The 23,624-nt window shown below is 62.3% G+C and overlaps 2 protein-coding genes across 3 annotated transcripts in view; one reads left to right on the top strand and one right to left on the bottom strand.

Moving 5' to 3' along the window:
* Positions 1-647: 647 nt before the first annotated feature.
* Positions 648-11,427, top strand: SPDEF (SAM pointed domain containing ETS transcription factor). The gene is made up of 6 exons (XM_014953740.1): positions 648-1,109; positions 6,791-7,261; positions 8,304-8,501; positions 8,580-8,627; positions 9,079-9,219; positions 9,323-11,427. Exons 2-6 carry the CDS (start codon positions 6,811-6,813, stop codon positions 9,499-9,501), a joined length of 1,017 nt encoding a protein of 338 aa, XP_014809226.1. The 5' UTR covers positions 648-1,109; positions 6,791-6,810; the 3' UTR covers positions 9,502-11,427.
* A 566-nt stretch (positions 11,428-11,993) lies between these two features.
* PACSIN1 (protein kinase C and casein kinase substrate in neurons 1) overlaps positions 11,994-23,624 on the bottom strand; it is a 19,298-nt gene continuing 7,667 nt past the window's right edge. Inside the window, exons 1-10 of one of the 2 annotated variants that reach the window (XM_014953738.1) lie at positions 17,425-17,549; positions 17,030-17,162; positions 16,501-16,657; positions 16,123-16,358; positions 15,799-15,954; positions 15,288-15,463; positions 14,877-14,997; positions 14,669-14,793; positions 14,189-14,382; positions 11,994-13,823 (exon numbers count right to left, since the gene is read on the bottom strand). In XM_014953738.1, coding sequence (XP_014809224.1) covers positions 13,714-13,823; positions 14,189-14,382; positions 14,669-14,793; positions 14,877-14,997; positions 15,288-15,463; positions 15,799-15,954; positions 16,123-16,358; positions 16,501-16,657; positions 17,030-17,092 — 1,338 coding nt within the window. In that variant the 5' untranslated portion in view covers positions 17,093-17,162; positions 17,425-17,549 and the 3' untranslated portion in view covers positions 11,994-13,713. Of the gene's footprint in view, positions 13,824-14,188; positions 14,383-14,668; positions 14,794-14,876; positions 14,998-15,287; positions 15,464-15,798; positions 15,955-16,122; positions 16,359-16,500; positions 16,658-17,029; positions 17,163-17,424; positions 17,550-23,624 lie in introns of those variants that run through there. The other variant, XM_014953739.1, reaches the window with a different exon arrangement.

Genomic DNA, 23,624 nt, shown 5'->3' with positions numbered 1-23,624 from the left:
AGGAGAACTGCCTGAACTGCCCTGAGTTCTTCACGTGTTAAAAAAAGACAGTAAATACCAAGTCGGTGTCTTTCTTGGTCAAAACAGCTTTTTCCTGCTTATGCCGGTGGGGACAACCCAGGCCTGGAGCGCTGCACGTTCCGGCCGTGCCCCCGACGCCCTGTCCTTTCCCCAGGCAGCAGCAGCATGGAGCCTGGGGAGGGGACGGTGCCGTATCCCCGGTGTGAGGGGTGGGTTGGTTGGTGTGAGGGGCTCCTTTTGTCCTCGATGGGCTCTGAGCATCCTTGCTCGCAGTCTCCATCGCAAGCCCCACGGTGCTGCAGCACTTTGTGTTGGGGATGCTCCCAGGGAATCAGCTGGGGATGCTCCTGGGGTATCAGCTGGGGATGTTCCTGGCCCCAAAACAGCCCAGCCCGCGCTGGGGGAGCGATGTCGTGCTGCAGGCTTCAGCCAGGGACTCTCATATCCAACAGGTCTGTGCTGCAGAGACCAGGAGGAGCCTTTGGTTTCGCCTCCTGCAGCGTCCCCATCCCTTGGCTGGGTGTCACGGACAAAGGTGTGAAGGGGTTAATGGTGCCCGGATTTGCCCCACTCCCCCACAAGGGCCCATTTGGGTGCCAGCCTCGACCCACCCCTCAAGGGTTAACCTCAGCTCGGGCTATTCAAACACCTCCAGCTGAGGTAAGCACCCAGCTTGTTTGTTCAGGTAAATAAGGAAGGAATTAGATATAATGGGCACAGGAGGCATTGGGTGAGCACCTTGCACTCTGGCTGTCGGCTGCGCTCTCACATACCCCTGCACGGCCGCCGGCTGGCTTCACCCCCCCACTGCCCTCCGAGGTGCCCTGTCCTCCTCCCTGTCCCTGTCCCCGTCCCTGTCCCACTGGTGCCCGCCGAGAGCCGATGTGGCTCGGCCCGGCCGCCCTGCTGCCGCCACCGGGGTGGCGTTGAGCCGGGCAGGGTGCTGCTGGCCACCCTCCCTGCCGGTGCCGGGGCACCTCGCTTGGAGCCATGCTCGCCCCGGCCACCGTGCCGAGCCACGCGGGGACACCTCTTCCCACCCTACGCCAGGAGCCATGCGGTTTCTGAGCCACCCCAGCACCCTCAAGGTAAGACACGTGCTCCCGTCGCGACCCTCCTTGGCTGCCCCATGCTCCACCAGCACCCACCTTCCCCTCTCCCGGGGCTCCTACAGCCCTTTTTGGCACCGATTTGGGTGCACAGGGTGCCATCCCCTGTCTGTGAGCATCCCACCCCACGGCTCCTCACACCTCCAGGTGCCGTTAGGGCCAAACGGGGACAGGTTGTTCCCCAGTGTGAGGTTCTTGGCACTTCTTGGGATGGTGTCACCTGAAATATAATGGGATTTGCCAACTTTGTGTCTTCGCAACCCCCTCCTGCTGGGGTGAGGAAGGTGGGAAAGGAGCCAGGGCTCCTGGGGCCGTCTCCTCCTGAGCCCACCCAGCCCCAGCAGCGACACTGGGGAGGGTCCTGCCAGCCCCTGTGCCTGGCGGGAGGCAGGGGGTGATGTCCTTTGGGGCACTGTGTGACCAGTAATCATCCAGACCCCTTTATAGAGCGTCCTGGGTGTCCATCCAGGAGCTGCCCGCTCAGGGGTGTCTCTGTGAAGCACTTTGAGCCCCTTTCCCCAACCTGAACCATCTCAGTCCTGCTCTGCTTTTCCGCTGGGTGGGTTTTTTTGTGTGTGTGTGTGCCAGTGCTAAAGGCACGTTGGCTCTAGGTTTGATTTTTGTGGTTCTGCTCGGTTAGTGAAACACAAACGCCGCTCGGCTGCCAAATCCCCCACAATACGGGCTTTCTCATGGGCAGGGAGCTGGCGGGGGAGGAAGGTGCCGCTATAAATAGGGGCTCCCTGGCCCTGCATGGGGAACACCAAGCTCCGCTGCTCACCTGGGGGACACCGAGCACCGGGGCTTTGCTCAGGCCACCCGGTTCTGCCCGTCCCCCCCCACACCCTGCTGCTGTTTGCCTCCCTGTGCCGATGGAGAGGGCAGCCTGACCCGGGCCGTGGGGACCCGTGGGGACACTTGGTCCCCGTGCCAGCACCCATGCAGGTAACGGCGGGAGGAGCTGGGGGGGGTCTTGGTGGTGTTGGGAGAAGGCTGAGGAGGGATCTGAGAGCCCAGGACCCCCTGGGATGGGCTGCATCCCTCCTGGGCATACATCCAACATGAGCCCTGGGCTTGCACTGGCCCCAACCCCATCACCACGTGGGTACCAGAGCCAACCCTCTGGGCTATCACATCCCCGGCCCCCCAGCACCGTCCCAAGCTCCTGCCCCATCTGTGGGGGAGATTTTGGCCAATCCGTCCTCCCTCCACCCAGAGATAAAGGGGTGTGTGGCACAGCAGGGTTTGGCAGCCGGGAGGGACGTGGCACGGTGAGGTTGGCAGGGTGGGTGGGATGGGCTGGCAGGACCTCAAATTGTCAGCAGCCTCTGAGCACCCGGCTCGTGCAGGGACCTCGGGGTCCCCTCACCTGCTTAATCTGAGCCCCATAAAATGTCTCGTGTCTCCTCCTGGCCAGTAGCTTTCTGTCTCCATTGCCTCTCCGTGCCCTGGTGTGGGTGGCCTTGGGGTGTGCATCGTGGTGTGGGCTGGGGGACTGAGGTGGAGAGCTGAGCCCAGGGAGATGGTCGGAAGAAGAGGTGCCAAATCAGACCAGAAAACAGGGAAAAAACACCCAAATCCAAACCCTAGATGGGCTTTTGGGCAGAGAGGATTGCTGGGCGCGTGGGGTCCCCATCCTTTTCCACTGGAGGGGTCCCAGTTTGTTGTGCTGAGCCACATGGGGTGGGCGAAGCTGAAAGGATCGGATAAGGACAAATCCCACTGTCCACGGGGCTGTTCCAGGCTGGGACTGCTCTATGTCCCGCACATCTCTGGTTCAGCACAGCACATCCCTGTCCCCATCCCCAGCCTGGGGGCTGGAGGTGACCCCGGAGCCTGGCCCACCCCCCAGCTGCCAGGAATGGCTTTCGGAAGCGCCCAGGGGTTTGGGAGCCATCCTGGGTGCCGCGGGCAGCACCTCCTCCCGCAGCGGGCCAAGCTCCGCCGGTCCCACGGAGCTTCCAAGCTGTGCTCCGGCACAACCTGTTTAACCGCAGATTTAATTGCAATTAACAGACCCATTGTTTGAGAGTGGTGGATGGGTGGATTTCTTATTTATTTATTTTTTCTTGCTCCCAGGGGCTGATCCCAGCTCTCCCCCATCGCTGGTGCTGGTGTTGCTCCCCTGAGTGCTGGTGGGTTGCCTTTGCCAGGAGAGCTCGGGGTGACACCGGAGGTCCTTGTCCCCATCCTCATCCCCCTGGGCCCTGGCATCTGCTGCTTCCCCGGGCTCTGGATAGGGCTGAGTCACTGCCACCCCACGGTGCTGAGCTGTGACCCTGCACCACCCAAAGCCCTGCTGCTGGCCCCACGCCACGGGAGCCCTGTCCCAGCCCCACTGCCCCGGGCTTCCTGCTGGATGGGAACGTCTGGGTTCATTTTCTCAGCCGCTGTTGGGGCCATTTGGGGACAGGCTGTCGCCGTGCCCCTCGGCACCCACCACTGCCTTTTTCTCCTCGTGCCACCACAGGGAATGAGCCCTTGCACCGGCAGCTCACCCCTTTGCCATGAGATCCCTGAGGTGCTGGTGCATCCCCGTGATGCCGGTGAGAGTGGGGAGAAGGGACACCTCACCTCCGTCCCAGCCAGCTGGGGTGTCCCCTCCCTCTCCGTGGGCAGCACCAGAGAATGACACAGGGTCACTCATCGTTTTGGGGCTCAGGGATGGCAGGTGCCTCCCAGTGGTGCCCCAGTGATGGAGCTGTGCTGTGGGCACAGAGGAACACTCGGGGGGACTCGATGGCTCCATCCCGGTTTTGGGATCTGCTCTACGCTTTGCCTGCCCGTGATGTGGCCACAGGCAGCACCGTGGGGTCGGAAGGGATGGGTGAGGGTGCTGGGGCAGGGGTGGGTGTCCTGCAGGCAGCACCCCACTCTGCCTGGCACCCCAGGAACAGCACCGCTCACACTCAGAGCCCCCCCACAGGCTGCTGGGCCCCCAACACCGCACCAGTCTAGTTGAAGGTGTCCCTGCTCAGGGCAGGGGGCTGGAACTGGGTGGTCTTTAAGGTCCCATTCCATGATTCTGTGATCTTGGCCCCTGTGCATCCACAGAGGCAAACCCTTGGGGGCCGGGAGGGCTCTTATACCTCAGTGGCAGCTCTTTACGGTGCTGTAAGAGCAAATTCCCTGATGGCTTCCCTCTTGCAGGAGGAGCACGATGCTCCGTTGGCATGGCTTTGCCGTGGGTGAGCTCTGGTGTGAAACCCATGGGACCAGGGACTCGGTGCCATCAGCGGGCACAAGCCAGGGGGGTTTGCCAGGGCTGATGCAAGTTCCAGCACAGCCCTGTTCACCTCGGATGGGGAACATGAAGGTTTTTGGGGTGCTCCCCCTGAGCATCTCAGTGCACCTGGGGCTTCCCTTCCACCTCTCCTTTTCCAGGGAAAAGCAATAAGGGAGAGGAGAGGGGAAAGAGCTGCCCAAAGTGGCTTCTCAGAGCAAACAGGTCCCCACCCAGCCCGGCCGCCTGCGTGCCAGAGCTGGAGAAAGTCAAACAAGGGCCCCCGCCCTGAGAGTACAGCACCGTTTGGCAGGTGATTGCTCAGGCTTTCGGGGCCACTGGCCCAAGGGATTGGGTCCTTCTGGTCCAAACTGGGAGGAGGTGGATGGGATGGGGATGGGGATGGGGCTGCCCATCCCGCCGCGTGCCCAGGGATGGCTCCTCAGCCCTGCTCCTCCATGTGGGAGCAAAGCCTGGTGGAGGTGGGATGGATGGAGGATGCACCACGACCCCAGAGCATCCCGGAGGTGTTGGGGATGAGACCCCCGTCCCCTCCCCAGAGAAGCCCCCGTGCCCAGCACTGTACAGTGAGCTGGAGCCGCACAAGCTGTTACCGCTTCCCTTTTGTGCCGGGAGCAGCATGAGGCTGGATTTAGGGCTGATCTCCTAAAGCTCTTCTTTTAATCCAGAGCAAATCAAGGAGAGGTTTGGAAGCCGGCGCCATCTCTCAGGGAAACTGTTTGGGTGGTGGGGGCAGCTGGGTGGCATGGGCACCCCTTTGACCCTCCTCCTCCTCGCTTCAGTGCCACCAAAAACCCGTGGGGACGTGGGCTCCAGCTCCCGACCCCACAGCCCCTACAGGTCCCTGTGGGGTCAGGCTGGTGTGGGTGCTCTTTGGGCAACCATGGCTCCTCCGTGCATTTTTCCAAGTTTTTTTGGGCTTTGCCAAGGGTTAAATGATGGGCAGAGCTTCGTCATGGTGCAGGTGATGCGGAGCTTCAAAAACCATATTCTGAGGGCATCAAAATCCTCAGCGAGTGCATTAAACTCATCCCCACCGCTCTCACTGTGGTTAACGGGGCCATGGCACGCGGCTATTAATGGTGTTTAATTAACGCCTGGGGAGCAGAGCGTGGAGCTGCGCAGCGTTTGGCAGGGCAGAGCCGGGGGACGGTAACGCGCCGTCCTGGGCGTCCCTCCTACGCCAACCAGCCCCGTCTGCCGGGGACCCGATGGTGTGTTTTCCTTTTCAGTCTTCGAAACCATTCCTCCCCCCACCCCCGGCTGGGATTTAGAGCAAACAGGGCCCCCCTTTCCCCCGTCCCCCTTTGGGGGCTGCCTGGTTTCCTCAGGGGTGGTTGAGTTTGGTTCAGGCTTTGCACACTCCTGTTTTTTTATTGCAGGTTCTGTTGCAAAAGCTGCTATTTTTTCTGCTTTTAAATCACTAATTCGGGTTGTTTGTTTTTTTTTTCTTTTTCTGATAAAAAGCAATGCTGGAGGCAGGCAAGGAGCCTGGCAGTGCCCTGGCCGTGCCCATCACCAGCCTCTCCCCTGGCAGGGGCTTTCTCTTCCCAAAGCCTCCCATGGCTCTTGGGGAGGTTTCTGCACGGATGGAGCCGTTCCCTGGTGTTGCCATGGAAATTCAGCAGGCTCATCCTCTTCTCCACGGCCTCCAGGACTCCCCACGTACCAGAGACAGATGGGGACGGGCTGATTTTGGGTAGCTTTTCCTTGCAAGAGGGTAAAAGGAAAGGTCTCATCTGGGGTTTGGCAGTAGCGGCCGAGAGCAGGGTGCTGTGGCTGATTTTGGGTAGCTTTTCCTTGCAAGAGGGTAAAAGGAAAGGTCTCATCTGGGGTTTGGCAGTAGTGGCCAAGAGCAGGGTGCTGTGGTGCTGGTCCTCAGCCCAGCAGAGCCGGGTTTGGGTGCCATCACTGCTGGGGCATCCTCAGGTGAAGGCAGCAGGTGACGTTTCCCATCCACAGAAAAGTGCCCGTGGGGTTCAGGCATCTCACAGCCCTTCATGGCCATGGACCACCCTCCATGGGTGCCTTGGAGCCCCTCCAACGTGCTCCGCTCTGCCTCCTGCAAGGACACTCAGCCCCAGCTGGGACTGAACTGCTGCCAACTCCGTGTGCAATCCAGAGGAGGACCCTAAAAGCCCATGGTGGTCAGGACCCACTTGCCCCCTGGGCTCCTTCTCCCTGCTGGATGCTGCGCCTGGTCTTCCCAAAATCAGGAGAGCCCCCCAGCCCCATGGCTGACCCCGAGCCTGCATTCATCCGGGGGCTTGCGGGGCACCGTGGGGCTCTTTGGAGGTTTTTTCCCCCCTCTAACAGGCTTAGTTCCTCCCTTTGTGCCTGGCCGCTGGGCGGGAAGGCAGGGATCGGTGCCGGGGTGAGCCTCCCCTCTTCTCCTCCTCTTCTCCTCTCCCGGCAGGTTGGGAGCTGAGCGGAGGGATGGGCAGCACCAGCCCCGGAGTGACCGCTCTGCCCCACAGCTGCCTGGCCCGGCCGGACCCTGCCCTGCTGCCCCCCCCCCGGGACCCCGACACCCAGAGCTGGGGGTGCCCGGAGAGCCCCAGCCCCCCCGCCACCCCCGAGCAGCCCCTGCCTACCTTCTGCCTGCACTACTTCGACATGCTCTACTCGGAGGACATCGCCTGGGCCACCAAGGGCGTGGGGGAACCGTCCCAAAGCGGGGCCCAGGGGGGGCGAGGGGAGGCGCAGAAGGAGCCGGAGCAATGTCCCATCATCGACAGCCAGGGCCTGGGGCTGGGGACCGAGGGGGGGGACCTTCAGGCCAGCCTGCACCTGGAGGAGCACTCGCTGGAGCAAGTGCAGAGCATGGTGGTGGGCGAAGTGCTGAAGGACATCGAGACGGCCTGCAAGCTCCTCAACATCGCTGCAGGTGGGTGTCCCCCCCCAGCCCTCCCCGGGGGGCTGCCGGCCAGGGTTGGCCCCACCGTGGGGTGCAGAGAGGGAGGGATGTGCCCACGTGGGGACTAACACCATGATGGGGGAGTGATGCCGTGCTGCGGGTTGGGGTTTACAACCAGGAGCTGGGGTTTGGGGGGGCACGGATGCTGCTGCCTGGCTCCCCCCAGGCATCGCTCCAGGGCAGGGCTGGTCACTAACACCCAGGGATGCCAAAAATTACCCCTCTGCCCTCCCTGGCTCCAAGTTAAGCTGAGGCAGGGGTTAGCAGGGCTTCATGCAGAGCCCTGTGCCGGGGGTGGGGGTACCAGTGTGACCCCACAGGAAGGTGCAGGGAGCAAGTGGGGGTCCCAGAGCCGGGGAGGTGACCTGATGCTGAAGCTGTCCCCTCCCCAGAGGTTGGGGGTCCCTTCCCCTCCCAGGGCACCGTTATCGAGGTGCTTTTCAGACCCCTTGGGGAGGCTGTGCAGCAGAAAGGAGCAAATGGCACAACTTCTATTATCCTTTTCTCTATCCTGTTTTCCCTGGGACATTGGGAACAGGCGGATGAGTGCATGGGGTTGGGGACAGCCTGCAGCCAGCTGGTGTCACCCAGGCTGGGCATGGGAATAGGTGCGAGGGGAGTAGGAGAGCTCAGGACTGAGTTCTGTGGGGTGTTGCAGCCATGGGGCATCTCTGGGGGATTCTCCTCGGGACATGGCTGCCGTCACACAAGCAGCCTCGGGGTGTGCTTGGGCTCTTGCAGGCTCTGCCACCCACTCCCTTGAAGCACTCGGTGTCACCCGGGATGGTGCAGGGAGCAAGTGGGGCTCCAAAAGGCTGGATGAGGCTTCCCAAAGCAAAAAGGAGGTGGCAAGGGGACAGTGTGCCCCCAGAGAGCAGGGCAGGCTCCCACTCTGGTGGGTGATGCTCAGCAGGGCAGGAGGAACCGTGTTCCCGGGGCTGCTGTGGGGTGAGCTGAGTTTCCCTGGGCTTTGCCCCCGTTGTCACTGGCCGGGCTCACCCTCTGCCTCCAGACCCCGCGGACTGGAGCCCCGGCAACGTGCAGAAGTGGATCCTGTGGACGGAGCACCAGTACCGGCTGCCGCAGATCGGGAAGTCCTTCCAGGAGCTGTCGGGAAAGGATTTGTGTGCCATGTCTGAGGAGCAGTTCTGCCAGCGCTCGCCCGCCTGCGGTGACATCCTGCATGCCCACCTCGACATCTGGAAGTCTGGTAGGTGCAGGGACCGGGAGGGTGGGTGATGCTGTGCAGCAGGAGATGCCCCTCTGACCACCCGCTCCTCCCTTCCAGCTGCCTGGATGAAGGAAAAAGCTGCCCCGGGGGACGTCAGATATTGCGGTGAGTTCTGCACTGGCTCAGCTTCACTGGTCTCCCTTCTGCCTCAGACAGGTCTGGGGTGTTTGAGAGGTCGCTCCCTGCTTAATTGCAATTATCCGGTGCATTGGAGCGGCTGCAGCAGCATCCATGTGGCTGCACTCCCTCTGCCCCGCAGCAGCCGCTGGGCTGTCTGCAAGGTGCAGCAAAGGGAAAATGGCCATGAGACCCTCCCCAGTCCCACCCCACACCCCGTGCATCCCCGCAGGGTTGCACAAGGGCAGGACTGAGCTGTTCTCCCAGCTCCAAGAGGGGGAGGAGAAAGCGGTGCTTCCAGACCCAGTGCCTGGTCTGAGTCTCCAGAGACCCACAGGCTGGGATTTCGCGGACGAGGACTCGTGGGGGTCCCTGGGGCTGTACAAAGCAGCGAGGTCTCTTTCCCCAGCCCCATCTCACCCATCCCTTCCCGTGGCAGGAGGTGATGCCAGCTGGGCGGACAGCGAGGTGGACTCATCCTGCGCCGGCCAACCCATCCACCTCTGGCAGTTCCTCAAGGAGCTGCTGCTGAAACCCCACAACTACGGCCGCTTCATCCGCTGGCTCAACAAGGAGAAAGGTGGGTGGGTGGGTGCTCTGGTGGCCCTGGGGTGGGTGCTGGCAGGGATATAGGGGGGGCAGGCGAGGCTGTAACCCTCTCCTGTGTCCTGCTCCCCTCCCAGGCATCTTCAAGATCGAGGACTCGGCACAAGTGGCCCGTCTGTGGGGCATCAGGAAGAACCGCCCGGCCATGAACTACGACAAGCTGAGCCGCTCCATCCGGCAGTATTACAAGAAAGGCATCATCCGGAAACCCGACATCTCCCAGCGCCTCGTCTACCAGTTTGTCCACCCCGTCTGAGTGGTGGCAGAGGGACAGGCTGAGCCCCGGGAGGGACAGGGGACCTTCACTGCCCTCCTCTGCCTCCCAGCCACAGAAACCATCTTCCAGCGCTAAGGACCACGGCTGGGGTGCTGAGAGGCTTGATTACCCTCCCAGGACCTGCTGGCAATGGACTGTGGGACCCCCTTCACCCCTCCAGCCTTGGAGGGGAGGGATGAGCCCCCAGATGAGGGACCACCACCCTCACCTCCTGCGAGCGCTCCCAGTGCGGGGTGGACGTGGACTTTGGGGCTGGTGGAGAAGGTGTGGGGTTGACTGGGGTGAGATAAAAGCAGATGGATCTGTGGGTGTCACAAGGGCTCCCCGCAGCCTCAGTGTCTTTCGAGCAGGGATCAAAGTGGGGTGCGTGGTCACCCAGAGGAGGAGCTGGGGGGACACAGGTGTCCTGCCCCCAGGTCTCTTGCCCCCTGGCACGTTGTCCTCTCACCCCACAGCTCCAGGGCATTGTCAGGACACAGGGGCCAAGGGCACGTCTCAGTGGGAGACCCCAATATCCCCGTGGCACCGTGACCTAGGGCTGCTTTGGGGGCTGGAGGTGAGGATGACATCGTTGGGGTCCTTCCAGACAGTTCCTGTCCCCGTGCCACCACCGGCCTGGCTGTGGGACCAGCTGCCCTCGGTGCCCATCAGGAGTGACCCTCTGTGCTGGATTTCCCCCAACGAGCAGCCCCTGGCCCTCAGCCCTGTCCGGGGTTGGGGGCAGCATGGCCGGGGGGGGGGTCTGCCCTTTGCTGCACCCCAACCCTCAGCTGCAAAGAAAGGGGCTGCCCCAGTTTCAGGCGCAGGGGACAGTGGCTGGGGTCATCCCTCCCTCCCTCCCGGGTGGGCGCTGGCTGTGGGTGGCTTCGCCCCGGCCATTGTTCGGGGAGGACAAAGCCCAGGCATGTGAGCAGGGACAATGGCCCCCAAAGGGACAATGGCCCCTGCAGGGACAATGGCCCCCAGGGACAATGGCACCCACAGCTGCTCCTCAGCTGGGCTCCCTCTGACCCGATCTGTGCGGGAGCAGCCTGGCACCGGCGGCACCGCAGCCCCCAGGGGTGCTGCCAGCCACGGGAGCTGGGTAACTGGGGACCACGGGCATCCCCTTGGGGTGGGTGCATCCCCCCTCTTTGCTTCCTGCTCGGCTTCTCCCCTCCACAGGGATTTGGGGCTGGAAAAGGGTGTTTTGCAAAAGGAACGGCTGTAAAACATGGGTGCGGGGCCGTGCACACTGGGGCATCCCTGCAGCTGTGAGGGGTCCCCCAAGCTGAGTCCCCCATCCTTGGACATCGGGCCACCCCATGCCCCCTGAAGCCCCAGGGTCCTTGGCCCTGGCACCGGGCTCTTCCCTTGATTTGGATTTTGTTTGGACTTGCCTGATTCCTGAGCTTGGGAAAAGGGAGACGGCAGCTCTGCTGCTTCCCTCTGGATGGTAAATCTGAAACGCAACCCGCTGAGCCCGGACTGGGATGGAAAAGTGGAGATTGCCTAAACTGCATGTTTCACGAGAGTCTAAGTTACCTGGTGATGTTGATCTTTTATATTATAATTTTTTTTTTATTTGTTTATTTGCTTTTTGGTTTTGGCTGGCGGCAAGTTGTGGTTTAGGTTCAAATGATGCGGGTAGACGGGCGGCCTGGGTACCCACGAGATGCTTTGTGGGAGGCAAGAAAACCACCTGGTTGTTGGTCTCTTTGTTTTTAACTTCAAATAGCTGCCTGTAACAGCTCCTGCCTTTTTCCTTTCGTTCTGCCTGTGTCATACTGTTCACACGGCGGAGGAGCGGACGCGCTCTGGCCAGCCTTGTAATCATCCCGGCTGGAGGGAGGAGAGGAGCAGGAGAAAAACTGCCTTGGCCTCTGGAGAAGGGGGGCGGGGGGAGAAAGAAGGAAAAAAAAGGCAGCAAAATGTGTCTTGTGATTTCCTGTGTGCGACCGATGCTCCTGCAGCTGGTGTAGGGAGAGGTCAGAGTTTCCCCCAGGCCCCTTGCAGCTCCAGCCCTTAAATGAGGGAAAATAAATCCCTTTTCTCTGCCCTCTCCCCATGGGGATTCCAGGGAGTGACCCCACACCCTGCCAGGTCCCGATCCCTCCACCCCGTCCCCCTCGGTCACTGCCCTCTCTGGGGAGGCCGGAGGGGTGGGTGACCCGCAGGTTGGTTTTCCCAAGGTTTCGAGGCTCGTTGGCAGCCCGAGGGGGGGTCTCCAGCCCCCTGCCCAGCTCCCTCTCATCCCGCCGGGGCTTTCCCCTCTCCCCTTCCCAGGGCACGGGGGCTGATGCTTTTGCTGGTGCTGGGAATGGCCCCAAAACTGCTTAATCTTGAACTCCCCCCTGTGGGTTTCAGATGGCTTTTCCTGGCACGGGCTCACGCACCCACCCCGGGCAGGGCAGGGGGGGCCGTAACCCCGACACCCACCTCCACGGGGGACGGACCGGCGCACGGAGCCAAACGAGGACCCAGACCCGGAGGACGCTGACAGAGCTCGGTTATTTTCTCTTGCTGCTTTTTTGTTGTTGTATCCACGGTAATACAATCACGATATATATATATATATTATATATATACTTCTTAAATTACACAATCAATGTACAAAAAACCGGGGTGCATTGCTGAGACAGGTGGTTGGTTGGGTTTTTTTCTGACTTTTTTTTTTTGTGGTTTGTTTTTTTTTTTCCTGTTTGCATTTCTGGCAGGGGATGCGCGGCCGGGCGGCTCTCGCCCACCATGCCCAGCACATGGTGCATCTCCTGCCTCCGCCAGAACACTTGATCCCTGGGGCCAAAAAATTCACAAACCCACGGAGGGGGCAGGAGAGGAGAGGGGAGGAGGGAGAGGAGCATGTGGGAAGACGACGGCATCGATGCTGCTGAGGGTGATGGTGCAGAAAAAGAATGAGAGATGATCTGTAGGGAAGAGCTCGGGGTGGCCAATGTGCCCGGGTCGGGGAGACCGTGCTGGGTGGCAGCGCCCGTGGGTGCTGAGGGGCTCCTGTCCACCCTTTGAAGAGCCCAAGTGCAGGAGGGGTAGAGCCCCTTGGGGAAAAGCAAAGGGCAAAGCCTGAGGCTGTTCCCCTGCTTTGGCGTGGCTTGTTTTCAGATGTCTTCTCCAGGCAGCTGCTTTGATGCCCAGGCTGGGATCTGCTGCCAGCCCTGAGCCCTCCTCATCCTCCGGCCGGTGGCAGCTCCCCCCGGCTCCGTGCAAGGCTGGACATTGCTTATCCCCCATCCCTACTCTGCTCTTGCCTCTCTTTGGGAAGGGGACAGGCGGGGACCATCCCCAGCAGGATCCAAGATGGTCCCCGCTATCCCAGGCTGGATGTGAAGGTGCTTCCAGCAGCACTGGGCTGCGGTGGGTCCTTCTCCAAACAGTGTTGGATTTCTTGGCCATCTCACCTGGATCTGGTGATGGTTGGTGACTGCCCTCATGAAGGGTGATGCTGCTCCCTGCAGCACATGTGGGGCGTTGACTCAGGAGCCTCCATCCACTCCAGAAACATTGGCCGCCTGGGTGCAAAGAGAAGGAAGCTGGGGAGATACCACCAAGCTCCATGGCAGGGCTGGTCCCAGCTCACCCGGGCATCTCAACCTGCCACCAGCTCTGCCAGTGAGCAGGGACCTGCTCGCGGATGGGGCCGGGTGGCTGCGGGGCAGGAGGGGACGCTCGTCCCCTTCCTTCTGGGAGGGAGGATGAACCGGTGAGAAGAACATGGAAACACCAAAAAAAAATGGAGTCTGCCTCCAATCCCTCTCATTTTCTGGGGGTGAATTTGATTGGTCCCAGGAGCTCCAATGCCATGCATTTTGGAACAGTTCCAGCCAATCAGAAGGCGGCTCATGATTTCAGTATCTTTAAAAACCAACCAATCAGGAGCTCTCACTGGTTGGGCTTCAAGATCTTGAGGTATCGGCTTTTCGCTCAGAAAAAAAAATCAACTAACGTAGACGAACAGACAACGTCATCTTTCGCTTCACGTTATCTTAGAAGAAGAAGAAGAAGAAAGCGACTATGCAAAATACTCTTCGGAGACAACTCTTAAAAAAATAAAAGCTTGGTCGGAAAATATGTCTGAATCTCTAACTGTGAGGAGTGAAGGACCAGACGGCAAAATGGCTGGTTGGCTGGTGGAGAGATGGAGACAACGGAGGGTGGATTTATCTGCTGACGGCGACGAGGAGCACACCACAAGATTTAGATTGCCTCCACGTAGTTGGCGGGGTAGAGACCTAGCTGCCCGTTGTCCAAGCGCCCTTTGCACCATCCTTGCTCGTCTTCTTCACCAAGTTTGGTTAGTTCATCACCTGGAGAGGAAGGTGGGAAGGGGAGAGCTCATTGCAGGTGTTGGAGCCTCTTCTGTCCCCTAATTTCTCCCCTTGATGGAGCTGCTGGGGGTTCCTGTGGCTGATCCTGAGCATGCAGGTTAGTAGGGTAGAAAAGGCAAGTGGTGACCCATAAGACCTCACATGTCCTGACCCACCATCGCTCTGGTTCCCACCTGGGTTTGGATTCAGCTTGTGCCTTCCCCTTTCTGTCAGCCCAACATTTTGTAGGACTGGGTTAACCCACAAACGATTTGAGGGATTTTACACCAAAAAGCAGAGCAGTGTGGGACCCGCCGCTCCAGCAGCCGAGCCCCAGCCAAGCCAGCACCGGCGATGGACTGTACCTGCTTTGAAGCTGAGCTCGTCCTGCTCCTGCCCGTCGTAGTCGTACAGAGCCCGCACCCGCACGCCCTTCCCCGCCGACTCCTCGTCGAAGGGGTTGGTGCCGCCGTTGGCCTCACTGGTGTTGAAGGAGTTGCTGCCTTCATCATCGGACCACTCGGCGCTGTAGGTCTGCCCACGGTCGTGGCTGCTCACACTGGGGGGGAAGGAGGGAGAGGGGCCATCAGAACAGTTGGGGGATGGTGGGGTGACAGGCACCACGTGCCACCAACATCTGGGAGGATGCTCTGGCTTTCCCGAGGTTCTGGGGAGTGCAGTGAGCAGGACCCCCAGATAGCGACATGTCCAGCAAGACATGGAGGGAGGACAGAAGAGCAGTGGCTGTCACCAAAGACATCCCGTGTCCCCACAGCACTGGCAATGTTTGCACAGGCAAATGCTGTGCCTCTTCTGTGGCTTCTCCACTCTTCCCTGGCTCTCACCTCCCACGCTCGCCCGCCGATGCCCCCGTCTCGCCCGTGCTGCTGGTGTTGGTCAGGGCCGCCCCCTCGCCCTTCTTCTGCTTCTCCTTCCGTGTTATCGTGTGCGTCAGGTCGGGGTTCCACTCCTGCCAGCACAAAGCCACCGGTCCCTGAGCACCGGGCTGCCCCGTGGGGCTGCCAGCTCCCCAGTTGGCGTGCCCAGCCTCACCTCGAACTGGGGCCAGTTCATGGCCATCCCGGGGCCACTGGTGCTGCGGAACCACCGGAGATCCTCCTGTGCGTCCGAGAGGCGGATGGTCTGCTCCAGCTCCCGGTAGACGTTGGCGTAGCTGCAGGGAGAGACAGGGGTCGGGGTGCTGTGGGTGGGGGTGAACCCCAGCGGGGTGGGACGGGGACATGCCCAGGTTGTGTCACCTCCTACGAGGCACTGGGGGGCACCAGGCTCCCGCACAGCCCTGTGCCACTCTGGTAGCTCTTAGTGACCATCTTGTTGGCCAGAAACCCCTCTCCCCTGTATAGCAGGAAGCACCCCATCCCTCCAGGGCTTGGTTTGCTTTCCAGGCAGCACAAGGAGACCTTGCAGGGTCACCTTCTGCCCAGCCAGGCAGGAGACACCTACCTGCTGCTCTCAGCCAGGTTCAAGTGCCTCTTGATGTCCAGGAGCACTTCCTTGAGGAAGTTGAGCCTCTTCTCCTCAAACTGCTGGCACTGCTCGAAGACCTGCTCCATGCTCTCGATGTACTGCGGGGTGCACTTGTTCAGCTCATCCAGCACCTTCTCGTACTTCTCCTGAGTCTGCAAAGGTACAGGAGGGTACCTTGGTTATACCTCGAGCACCTCAGAGGCCCTTTCTGGGTGCTGGGAGGGTCTGGCTTGGGGGCCACCACGTTGGGGAGCCCAGATTGAGCCAAGAGCCTCTGTGGCTGAAATCAGTGTGGTTGCCAGCAAGATTTTGCCCCAGTAAGAGGGGTAAATCTCAGCCCTGCTCACGCTCCCCTGAGCCCTGCCTCACCCTTCTACAGGCGGGCAGGGATGGGAAAATGGGACTGAATCAGAGGGAAAACCGAGTGATGCCCATTTCCACTCATTTTCCCTGCCTCGTGAGCCCAGAGCAGTGCAGCAGTTTGCACCTTTTGCACATCTTGCTTGCACTTTTCTACTTTGTCCTGGAGCTTCTTCTGCTGCTCGGGGGTGTTGGACTGCTCCGCCTTGCTGTTGGCTTCCCGGGTCATGGCCAGCTTCTCCTCCTTGCATGCCAGGTGGTAGGCTTTCTTGGCCGTCTCCAGCTGTGGAGAGGAGAGAGAAGGGACATCAGAGCAGCAGTCACAGCCCCCTGCCCATCCCTCTGCCCGCAGGGATGTGCCACCCAGCTCTCCCAGCCTCAACTGGGCACCCAGAGTTGAAGCTGGGAGATGGCGTGGGTGCCCCAGGACACGCTGTGCTTCTCCTCTCACCTCCTTGAGCTTCTTGGCCCAAGGCTTTTGGGCTTTCCGGAAGCCATCCTCAGCTTCCTTGGCCTCCTTGAAGCCTCCCATGATCTGCTTGTGGTAGGCGTCCTTCTGCCAGTTCTTGACCTTCTCGAAGTCGTCGTTCAGCAGGCTGTTCTTCACCTCCTGGTGCAGCTCACTCACCTTGTCTGCCTCCGTCATGATGGCACCCCACGCCTTCTCCAGGCTGCCATACTGGGGACCTGTAGGGCAGAGGGGACAGCTGAGTGTCACCCCACAGCCCTTACCCCCTCCACCTCTACCGTGCGAGGTTGTGATGGTGCATGGGGGTCCATGCAACCAAGGAGTCCTGGTGGGACCCTCCCCTTGGAGAAGCCGTGGTACCTTTCTCGATGAGCTGCCTCCACCGCTTGGACCAGTCGGTGAGCTGCTGGGCATAGGACTTCTCAATCTTGGCCCGCTCATGCACACAGTTCATGAGGTCATTGCAGAGCCGGTGCCCATCATCGATCCGCTTCACCGTGCGCTTGTAGTTCCCCACCTGGGATGGGGACGGGGATGGGGATGGGGACAGGCAGGTGTGGGACCTCCGTCTGGGCTGCCTGGCTCAGCCCCAGCTGGCCCGAGGTGGTGACTGAGGGGGCACCGGGCACTTTGGGGGTGCAGGGATGGAGCTTTTGCTTTGAGGCTGCTCAAACCCAGCTTCTCCCCCCCCATTGCTCTGTGTCCCTTGGGGACAGCCGAGGTTGAGACCTCCAGCTGGGACAGCTGAGCCACCGCTGCAGGGATGCCCGCAGGCAGGGCTTGCTGCAGGAGGGGAGGGCACCGCTGTCCCCCCCCAGCCCGAGGGACACCCTGGGACGTGGTGACGGCAGAGAGGGCCCCGCGGGAGGGGAGGACGGCCGGGACTCACCTCCCAGAAGCTGTCGGTTGTTTCCTCCGCGGCCGCCGCCGACTCGTCGTAGGACCCCGACATGGCTCCCGGCGCTGCCTCGGGCGTCAGTGCGGGCGCTGGGTGGCTCTTGGGCAAACACCAGCCTCATGCACTGAGGGGAGAAGATGGGGGGTTATGGAGGGGGTGAGCAGCCCCCCCCCATCCCTCCTGCCTGCAGCACTGTGGGGTGAACATCCGCCTGCAGGGGATGGGGATGGTGCCCATTCCAGCAACGGACCCACAGACCCCTCCAGTGCCCCCCATGTGTCACCCCAAGGTGCCATCCAAGCCCCCCCGAAGCCAGCTGAGCTGGGAGGGAGAATGGTGGGGAGCAGCACGGCAGGGTCTCACCGGGCAGGAGCCTGGCTCAGCACCTTGTGTCCCCGGGGAGCCGTGGGGCGAGGGGCAGTGGTGGGGCCGAGGGGGGTGATGCGCCGCCTGAAGAAATTCTCGTCCTGATATTCCACCCTAATCCGTCCTGATCTTCAGAAAAACGGCATCCCCGGAGCATCACGTGGCTCCGCTGCACGGCTTAACCCTTTGCCGCTTTGCTGAGAGCCTGGAGCCACGGCTGGGGATGGGGACCGGGGGGTGGCATCAAATGGGGATGGAGAGGGGACCGCGGTGGCCATGAGCATCCTCATCATCCCCATCCCGCCCCGGCTCTGGTCAGTGCTCCCGTGGGGAAGCACAGGGCCTGTCCCACATGGCATCTGCCACCAAGATGGGGACAAAGTGGCCGTTGAACTGCCCCAGTTTCCTCCCGCCACGTCCCCAAAAGGGCAGTGGGATTGGGCTGTGGCCGTTATCCCCGTGCACCATCACTTCTCCTGGGGAGACAGAGCAGCCACAGGGAGACCTGGCTGCCTGCATCCTACCCCACGCCAGGGAGAGGGCAATGGGGTGGGAGGGCAGAGCTGGGGTGAGGGGTGCGGGGTCCTGGTACCCCAGTGCCCACCCGAGGGGAGCAGTTAGTGGGTGCCCACACTCCCCAGCTGTGCACAGCTGGCCCTGAGGAGCCTGTGGGCTGGGACGGTGCCCGACCCCGGGAGGATGGGGGCCGAAACGGTTACTGGAGCCTGGCGCAGGGCTCGCTGTGCTGGAACTAACAGGGCCTGGCAGGGATTTAGTGATATAACCAGGGAGGCACCAATCCCCGCCGCCCTCCCCAGCCGGTTAAAAATAAACGCGTGACTGTCCCTCGCTCAGCCGCCGAGTCGCAGATGGATGGGGACCGTGGTGCAGCCAGCACCGTCCCCCCGCAGCGCCCGCGCCTGCCTGGCACCCACGGCATCACCACCACCCTCCCACCCGGGAAAGTGCCCACGGGCTGCCCTGGGGCACCCACAGCAGGGGCAGAGCACTGGGTGGCACAACCCCCGGGGGACCCCGCAGGGTGCCGTGCGTGGCTGTCCCCCCCCCAAGCCCTGGGCACAGCGCAGTGCTCAGCGCTGGGGTCTCTGCTCGTGCCTCTGGCTCTGTGTTTATTGCAGAGGGCAAGGGCATTCTCAGGGTGGTCTGGGGCAGGGACCCCAGGGAGGGAGCACACCCACAGCTGGGGGTACCCTGGCACCCCCGGGCACGTGAGCCAGCCCCAGCCACCCCCCCCCAAGCCACCAGCAGCCGAGGACGTGGGACACTGCGGGACGTGGCTGCCGCAGCTCCCGCTCCTCGCCGTTACCTGGTCTGAGCCACAGCCTGGGGATTATTTTTGGCTCTGCATCACTCCCCAGCTAACGCCGCCGCCTTGTTGCCGCTCTCCTGCCACGCACGACCATCCTTCAACACCCACGCAGGCGCCAGCCCCGTGCCCACCGCCCCTCGCCCGCCGGCGCAGCCCATCGCTTCGCATCAAGGCGGCTGGCGGTGATGCCCGGTGCCCGCGGTGCCGGTGGCCGAGCCGTGGTGTGCCCAGCTGCCAGCCCCGGCCACACGCTGCTGCCCGGGCACCCTCAGCCCAGGGGGGCTCTGCTTTGCGCCCCTTCCAGCCCCACGTTGCCACAAAAGCTGCTGGGGGGAAGGCGCAGGGTGGCATCCGGTGACGGTGAAGTCTGTGCCAGCTCCTGCCCCCGCGTGCCCTTGGGCTGCACCCGCAGCAGCCGCCCCCCTGCATCTCTCTCCCCATCAGCCTGCTCGGCGCTGAGCACTGCTGCAGCTCATCTCACCCACCGGGCAGCTCGTGCCGCTGCCAGCATTTGCAGGGGGGGGTGTCTCTGCCCTCGGTGGGGGCTGGGGACACGGCCACCGACCCTGTGCAGGCAGGAGGCTGCTGCAATGCAGAGAGGGCTGGCGCTGCCCACACTGCGGGCACAGGCAGCTCCCACAGCCAGCCGTGCCCTGTCCCCCCGCGGGCACAGACAGCCCCGTTTCGCTGTCCCCTGCCCCTGGCAGAGGGGCTGCAGAGCTTTGGGCCGGCGCTGCTCCAGCAGCATCCCCACCAACTGCATCCCTCCCGCAGCATCCGCACCAGCCGCATCCCTCCCGCGGCTCCCCAGGGCCTGGGAAGGGCGAGAGGGACAATGCGGGTCCCCCCGGGTGCCCAGCGGGTCCCTGCGTCTCCCGGCTCTTTCTGCCTTTGCCAGAGCTTTGCCTTCGCAGCGACACCGCCATTAAACGTGCAACCCCCAGTAAAGCGGCCTCGGGGTGCGCTGTGGGATGGGGGTGCCCTACCCGGGCTCTGGGGTCCCCTGTGGGGTGCTGGGCACCAGCCCCGGGGAGGAGCTGTGTGCGGGGGGCAGGTTGCTCTGCCTCCAGGTGTTTTGGATGCCTTGGACCCCCAGCACCTCTGCTGCAGCCAAAAAGCGTGTGATGGGGACGTGGTAGAGGGAAGAGGCAGCTGCCTGCACCCTGCCTGCTCCCTGCCTGCACCCTGCCTGCTCCCTGCCTGCTCCTGCCTGCTCCCTGCCTGCACCCTGCCTGCTCCCTGCCTGCACCCTGCCTGCTCCCTGCCTGCTCCCTGCCTGCTCCTGCCTGCACCCTGCCTGCTCCCTGCCTGCTCCCTGCCTGCACCCTGCCTGCTCCCTGCCTGCTCCTGCCTGCACCCTGCCTGCTCCCTGCCTGCTCCCTGCCTGCACCCTGCCTGCTCCCTGCCTGCTCCTGCCTGCACCCTGCCTGCTCCCTGCCTGCTCCCTGCCTGCACCCTGCCTGTTCCCTGCCTGCTCCCTGCCTGCTGGCATATCGGCTGAGCCCCCTGGGGACCAGGGACCAGGAGGGGCTGCAGACCCCCCCCTGTGTGGGTTCTCTGGCTGCAAAGAGCCCTTTCCAAGGCAGGATGGTGACGGGCATGCTGCATGGAGGGGAGCAGAGCCTGTGTCCCTGTCCCCATCCCTGTCCCCATCCTGCCCCGGGGCAGGGGGTTCGGTGTGAGCCCTGCTGCAGAGGAGAGCACTAACGAGGCCAGGAGGGTAGTGGGCGACTAATTTTTGGTGAAAGCACCCAGGGAAGGGGGAAGCCATGCTGACAGCTGCGGTCAATCTGCAGGAATCAGAGCAAAGGGGGAGCTCCCCGACACCAAACCCAAGCACAAACTGATGCAATGCACGACATTTCCTTGGTGCAAACCCCTTCTGCAGCTGCAGCACCCCAGCACAGAGCCACAGCTCCCTGACACGGAGCCACAGCACCCCGACACGGAGCCACAGCACCCCAACATGGAGCCAGAGCATCCCGACATGGAGCCACAGCACCCCAACACGGAGCCAGAGCATCCCGACACGGAGCCGCAGCACAGCCCAGCTGGTGATGCTCACGCCAAGGGCACTGGGGACCTTTCCTTGCTCCGTCCATGAGCTGGGGACGGGACGGTAATTCCCTGCACAACGTTGTCTTGCAGTTACCCAGGAGCTCCCAGCAGTAAAGCCCAAGCTCAGCAATCGGAGAGAACCCAATGGTCTGAGCCAGTTTTATTGAAACTAAACGCTGGCACTGAGCTGGGCTGTCAAATCAAACCGTGCACGGGCTGCAATGTGAAATAGCTGTTCATGTTTTGGCTCCTTCTGTAAGCACACGAGGCCGAGGGTGAGTGCAGGGGTTTAGAGGGAGGGAGTCAGGCTGGGGTTCAGGTTTTTGGCCTCGGGGAAGCTCATTTGCTTTCTTATCTCGGCACAGGGCTGGTCGAGGGTCTGCCAGGGGGGTGCAACACCAAATGCCGTTGTGACACACCACTGCTAGTGCCACACGGAAACCACTCCTGGCAAAGATGAGAAACAGCTGAGGAAGCCCAGGGGAGCTGGGCAGCAGCATCTCCCACCGCACCAGCTCTGGGGCTGCCGTGCTGCTGCATCGGCCGCCGGTGGTACCCGACCTCGGCACCGACCCACCGCGGGCACCGAGGCCCGTGTGCTGCTCCCGCTATGGCCAAGTATGGGGGGGCAAGATGCCCCTGGCACGATGGCAGGTCCTCAGGCAAAGCTGGTGACGCCGATGTGCTTCACGAGAGGCTTTGCAGCCGCAGGAGCTGCCGTCTTTGCGGCTGAGCTCAGACCCTGGCTGCGGCTTTCCCACTGGTGCAGGGCAAATCTGTGGGGCTGGGGCAGGGAAACGCTGCTGTGGGATGGGAAGGGGGGCAGCCTGGGAGCGAGGGGGTGCAGAGGGGTTTGGCTGTGGTGTGGCTGCTCCGTCCCCCCTCTCTGGAGCCGACGTGGACTTTGGGAGGAAACGGTTAAGCGGGTGCTGCTGATTCACGCTGGCAGAGGGCTCTGCATCCAGGGAGCTGGGGCTCGGGGCTGAGCAGCCGGGAGGGATATGAGCAGCCTCAACACACGTCCTCCCCTCTCGTTATCAAACCGAGCCCCACGGCAGGCGGGAGGGGAGCCTGGACCCTTCCCAAGCCACCGGCTCCCTGCCAACAGGCTGCCAAGAGCTGGTGTCAGGGCCCCATCCTGCATCCCCCGGGAAAACCCCTCCGGCTGCAAGGAGCGGAGTCGGAGCTCCCGGGGCAAAGAGCCGGACTGTGGCCAGGTGTGGAAGGGACACACCGGGTGCTTCTCCGTGGGGTTTGGGCCAGGGCAGCGCCGTGGGGCTGGCTTGGACCCTGTGCACGTGGTTTCTCAAGCAATGCACGAGGTGGCTGCGAGGGCAGGAGGTCCCCAGAGGTGGCACGGAGCTGAGGATGGGAAACTTCTGCTGGGAGCCACTTTTCCAATGAATCCCGTGCGGGGTGCCCCTGTGGCAGCCTCCTTGTTCCAGTTAAAGTCATCTGCATCGACCCCAGAGGGGTCTGAGGATCAGGGGGGGTCCAGCTGCCACAGGGACTCGCTGGACCCCACCAGGTCAGGGCTTGGGGGTTCCCCAAAACCAGAGCCTTTGCAAAGGAGGTTCAGTGATCCAGGAATGTTACTGGGAGCCATGTGTCCCGCATGCAGACAGGACGGGCACCGCGCTGGCCGGGGTGGGGGCCACAGGCCATAGGTTGCAGTACCCAGGGGGAGACGCGTTTGCTCCAAGCCCTGGCAGCAAAAAGGCTTTGCATTTTGTGTGGGCTCTGCAGGAACCTCCACCTTCCTCCTGTGCCCCCCAGAGTTACCCGGCTCAGAGCGCGGGACGCCTGTCAAAGTCTTCTTAGGGATTTTAACAGCCTTATGCAAAGGTTTCTGGAAATCTGCATGGCATTTGCAGATAACGTGAGTGTTTCTCTCCAGGAGAGCTCGCAGCCCGGCTCGGGTACAGCCGATGTGCCAGGAATGTGGATGGGCACCACACCACGGCAGGGGTGCGGAGGCAGGATTGTGGACCCCGTGCGTGTGCTCGGGCCTGGGGAAAGGGAGACGGGGCTGAGGCTCCGCTGGGGGGGATTCGACTCGTCTCCCAGCCCTGCAGCGTTTCCCAGGCTGCTACCCCAGCCTGACGCTGGAAACAAGGATGCTCGGACTCTCGAGACGGGGTTTTGTGTGGTCCCAGGAGCAAGGGTTCAGGCAGAAATCCAAATATGAGGTTTGCAATGAAACCGAGAAGTAGCCAACGAGGGTGGTGGAGGATACGGCGGTGCTGTCCCCTCGCTTCCGCGTCAGGGATGGGGGGGGGATCCAGAGCGTCACGCGCTGGCACAAGGGGGGGTCCCGTCCCCTCTACCTCAGCGGGACAGACACAGTGACAGGGGGCGAATGGGGCTTTGGGGATGGGGAGCAAGATTTTAGCTGTCTGTGGTGGAGGAAGGAGACTTGGAGCCAGAGGGGGCTCAGAGGAGGGTAGGGAAGTTGAGGGATGGAGGGGGGAGCCAAGAGGGGACCTGGGGTGACAACGGCAAAAGGAGGGGTTTCAGTGGCGGGGGGAGGTGCAGAGCTGGGGCAGGGGACAGCGATGACACGGACAGCACGAGTGTCCCCCTCATCATTTCCAGCTGGGGAAACTGAGGCACAAAGGCAGGAGCGCAGCAGCGTCGCAGAGGGGGTGTCCCTTGCCCCTGCACCCCCTTGGACGCACAGGGAGGGGGTGAAGGTCATGTCCGTCGTCCCCCCCCGTGTCCCCATGCAGAAGGGATCAGGGGACACCCTGTCCTGCCGGGGGGTGCAAATCCACTCCGTACTGCCTAGTCCTCACACAGCGTCCCCCCTCCCTGTCCCCCCCAACGCCACAA

Source organism: Calidris pugnax, unplaced genomic scaffold (genome assembly GCF_001431845.1).
Source record: "Calidris pugnax isolate Ruff unplaced genomic scaffold, ASM143184v1 scaffold245, whole genome shotgun sequence".
Lineage (NCBI taxonomy): Eukaryota > Metazoa > Chordata > Aves > Charadriiformes > Scolopacidae > Calidris > Calidris pugnax.
Note: the sequence above shows the minus strand (reverse complement) of the source record. Positions and strands in the feature narration are given on the sequence as shown.

What these genes read in the sequence shown, in the direction of transcription:
- SPDEF (XM_014953740.1), top strand. Translation starts at nt 6,811, where the DNA reads ATGGGCAGCACCAGCCCCGGAGTGACCGCTCTGCCCCACAGCTGCCTG. An exon ending in GGGGGACGTCAGATATTGCG is followed by an intron (nt 8,628 to 9,078) that starts GTGAGTTCTGCA and finishes TTCCCGTGGCAG; the next exon opens with GAGGTGATGCCAGCTGGGCG. An exon ending in CTGGCTCAACAAGGAGAAAG is followed by an intron (nt 9,220 to 9,322) that starts GTGGGTGGGTGG and finishes CTCCCCTCCCAG; the next exon opens with GCATCTTCAAGATCGAGGAC.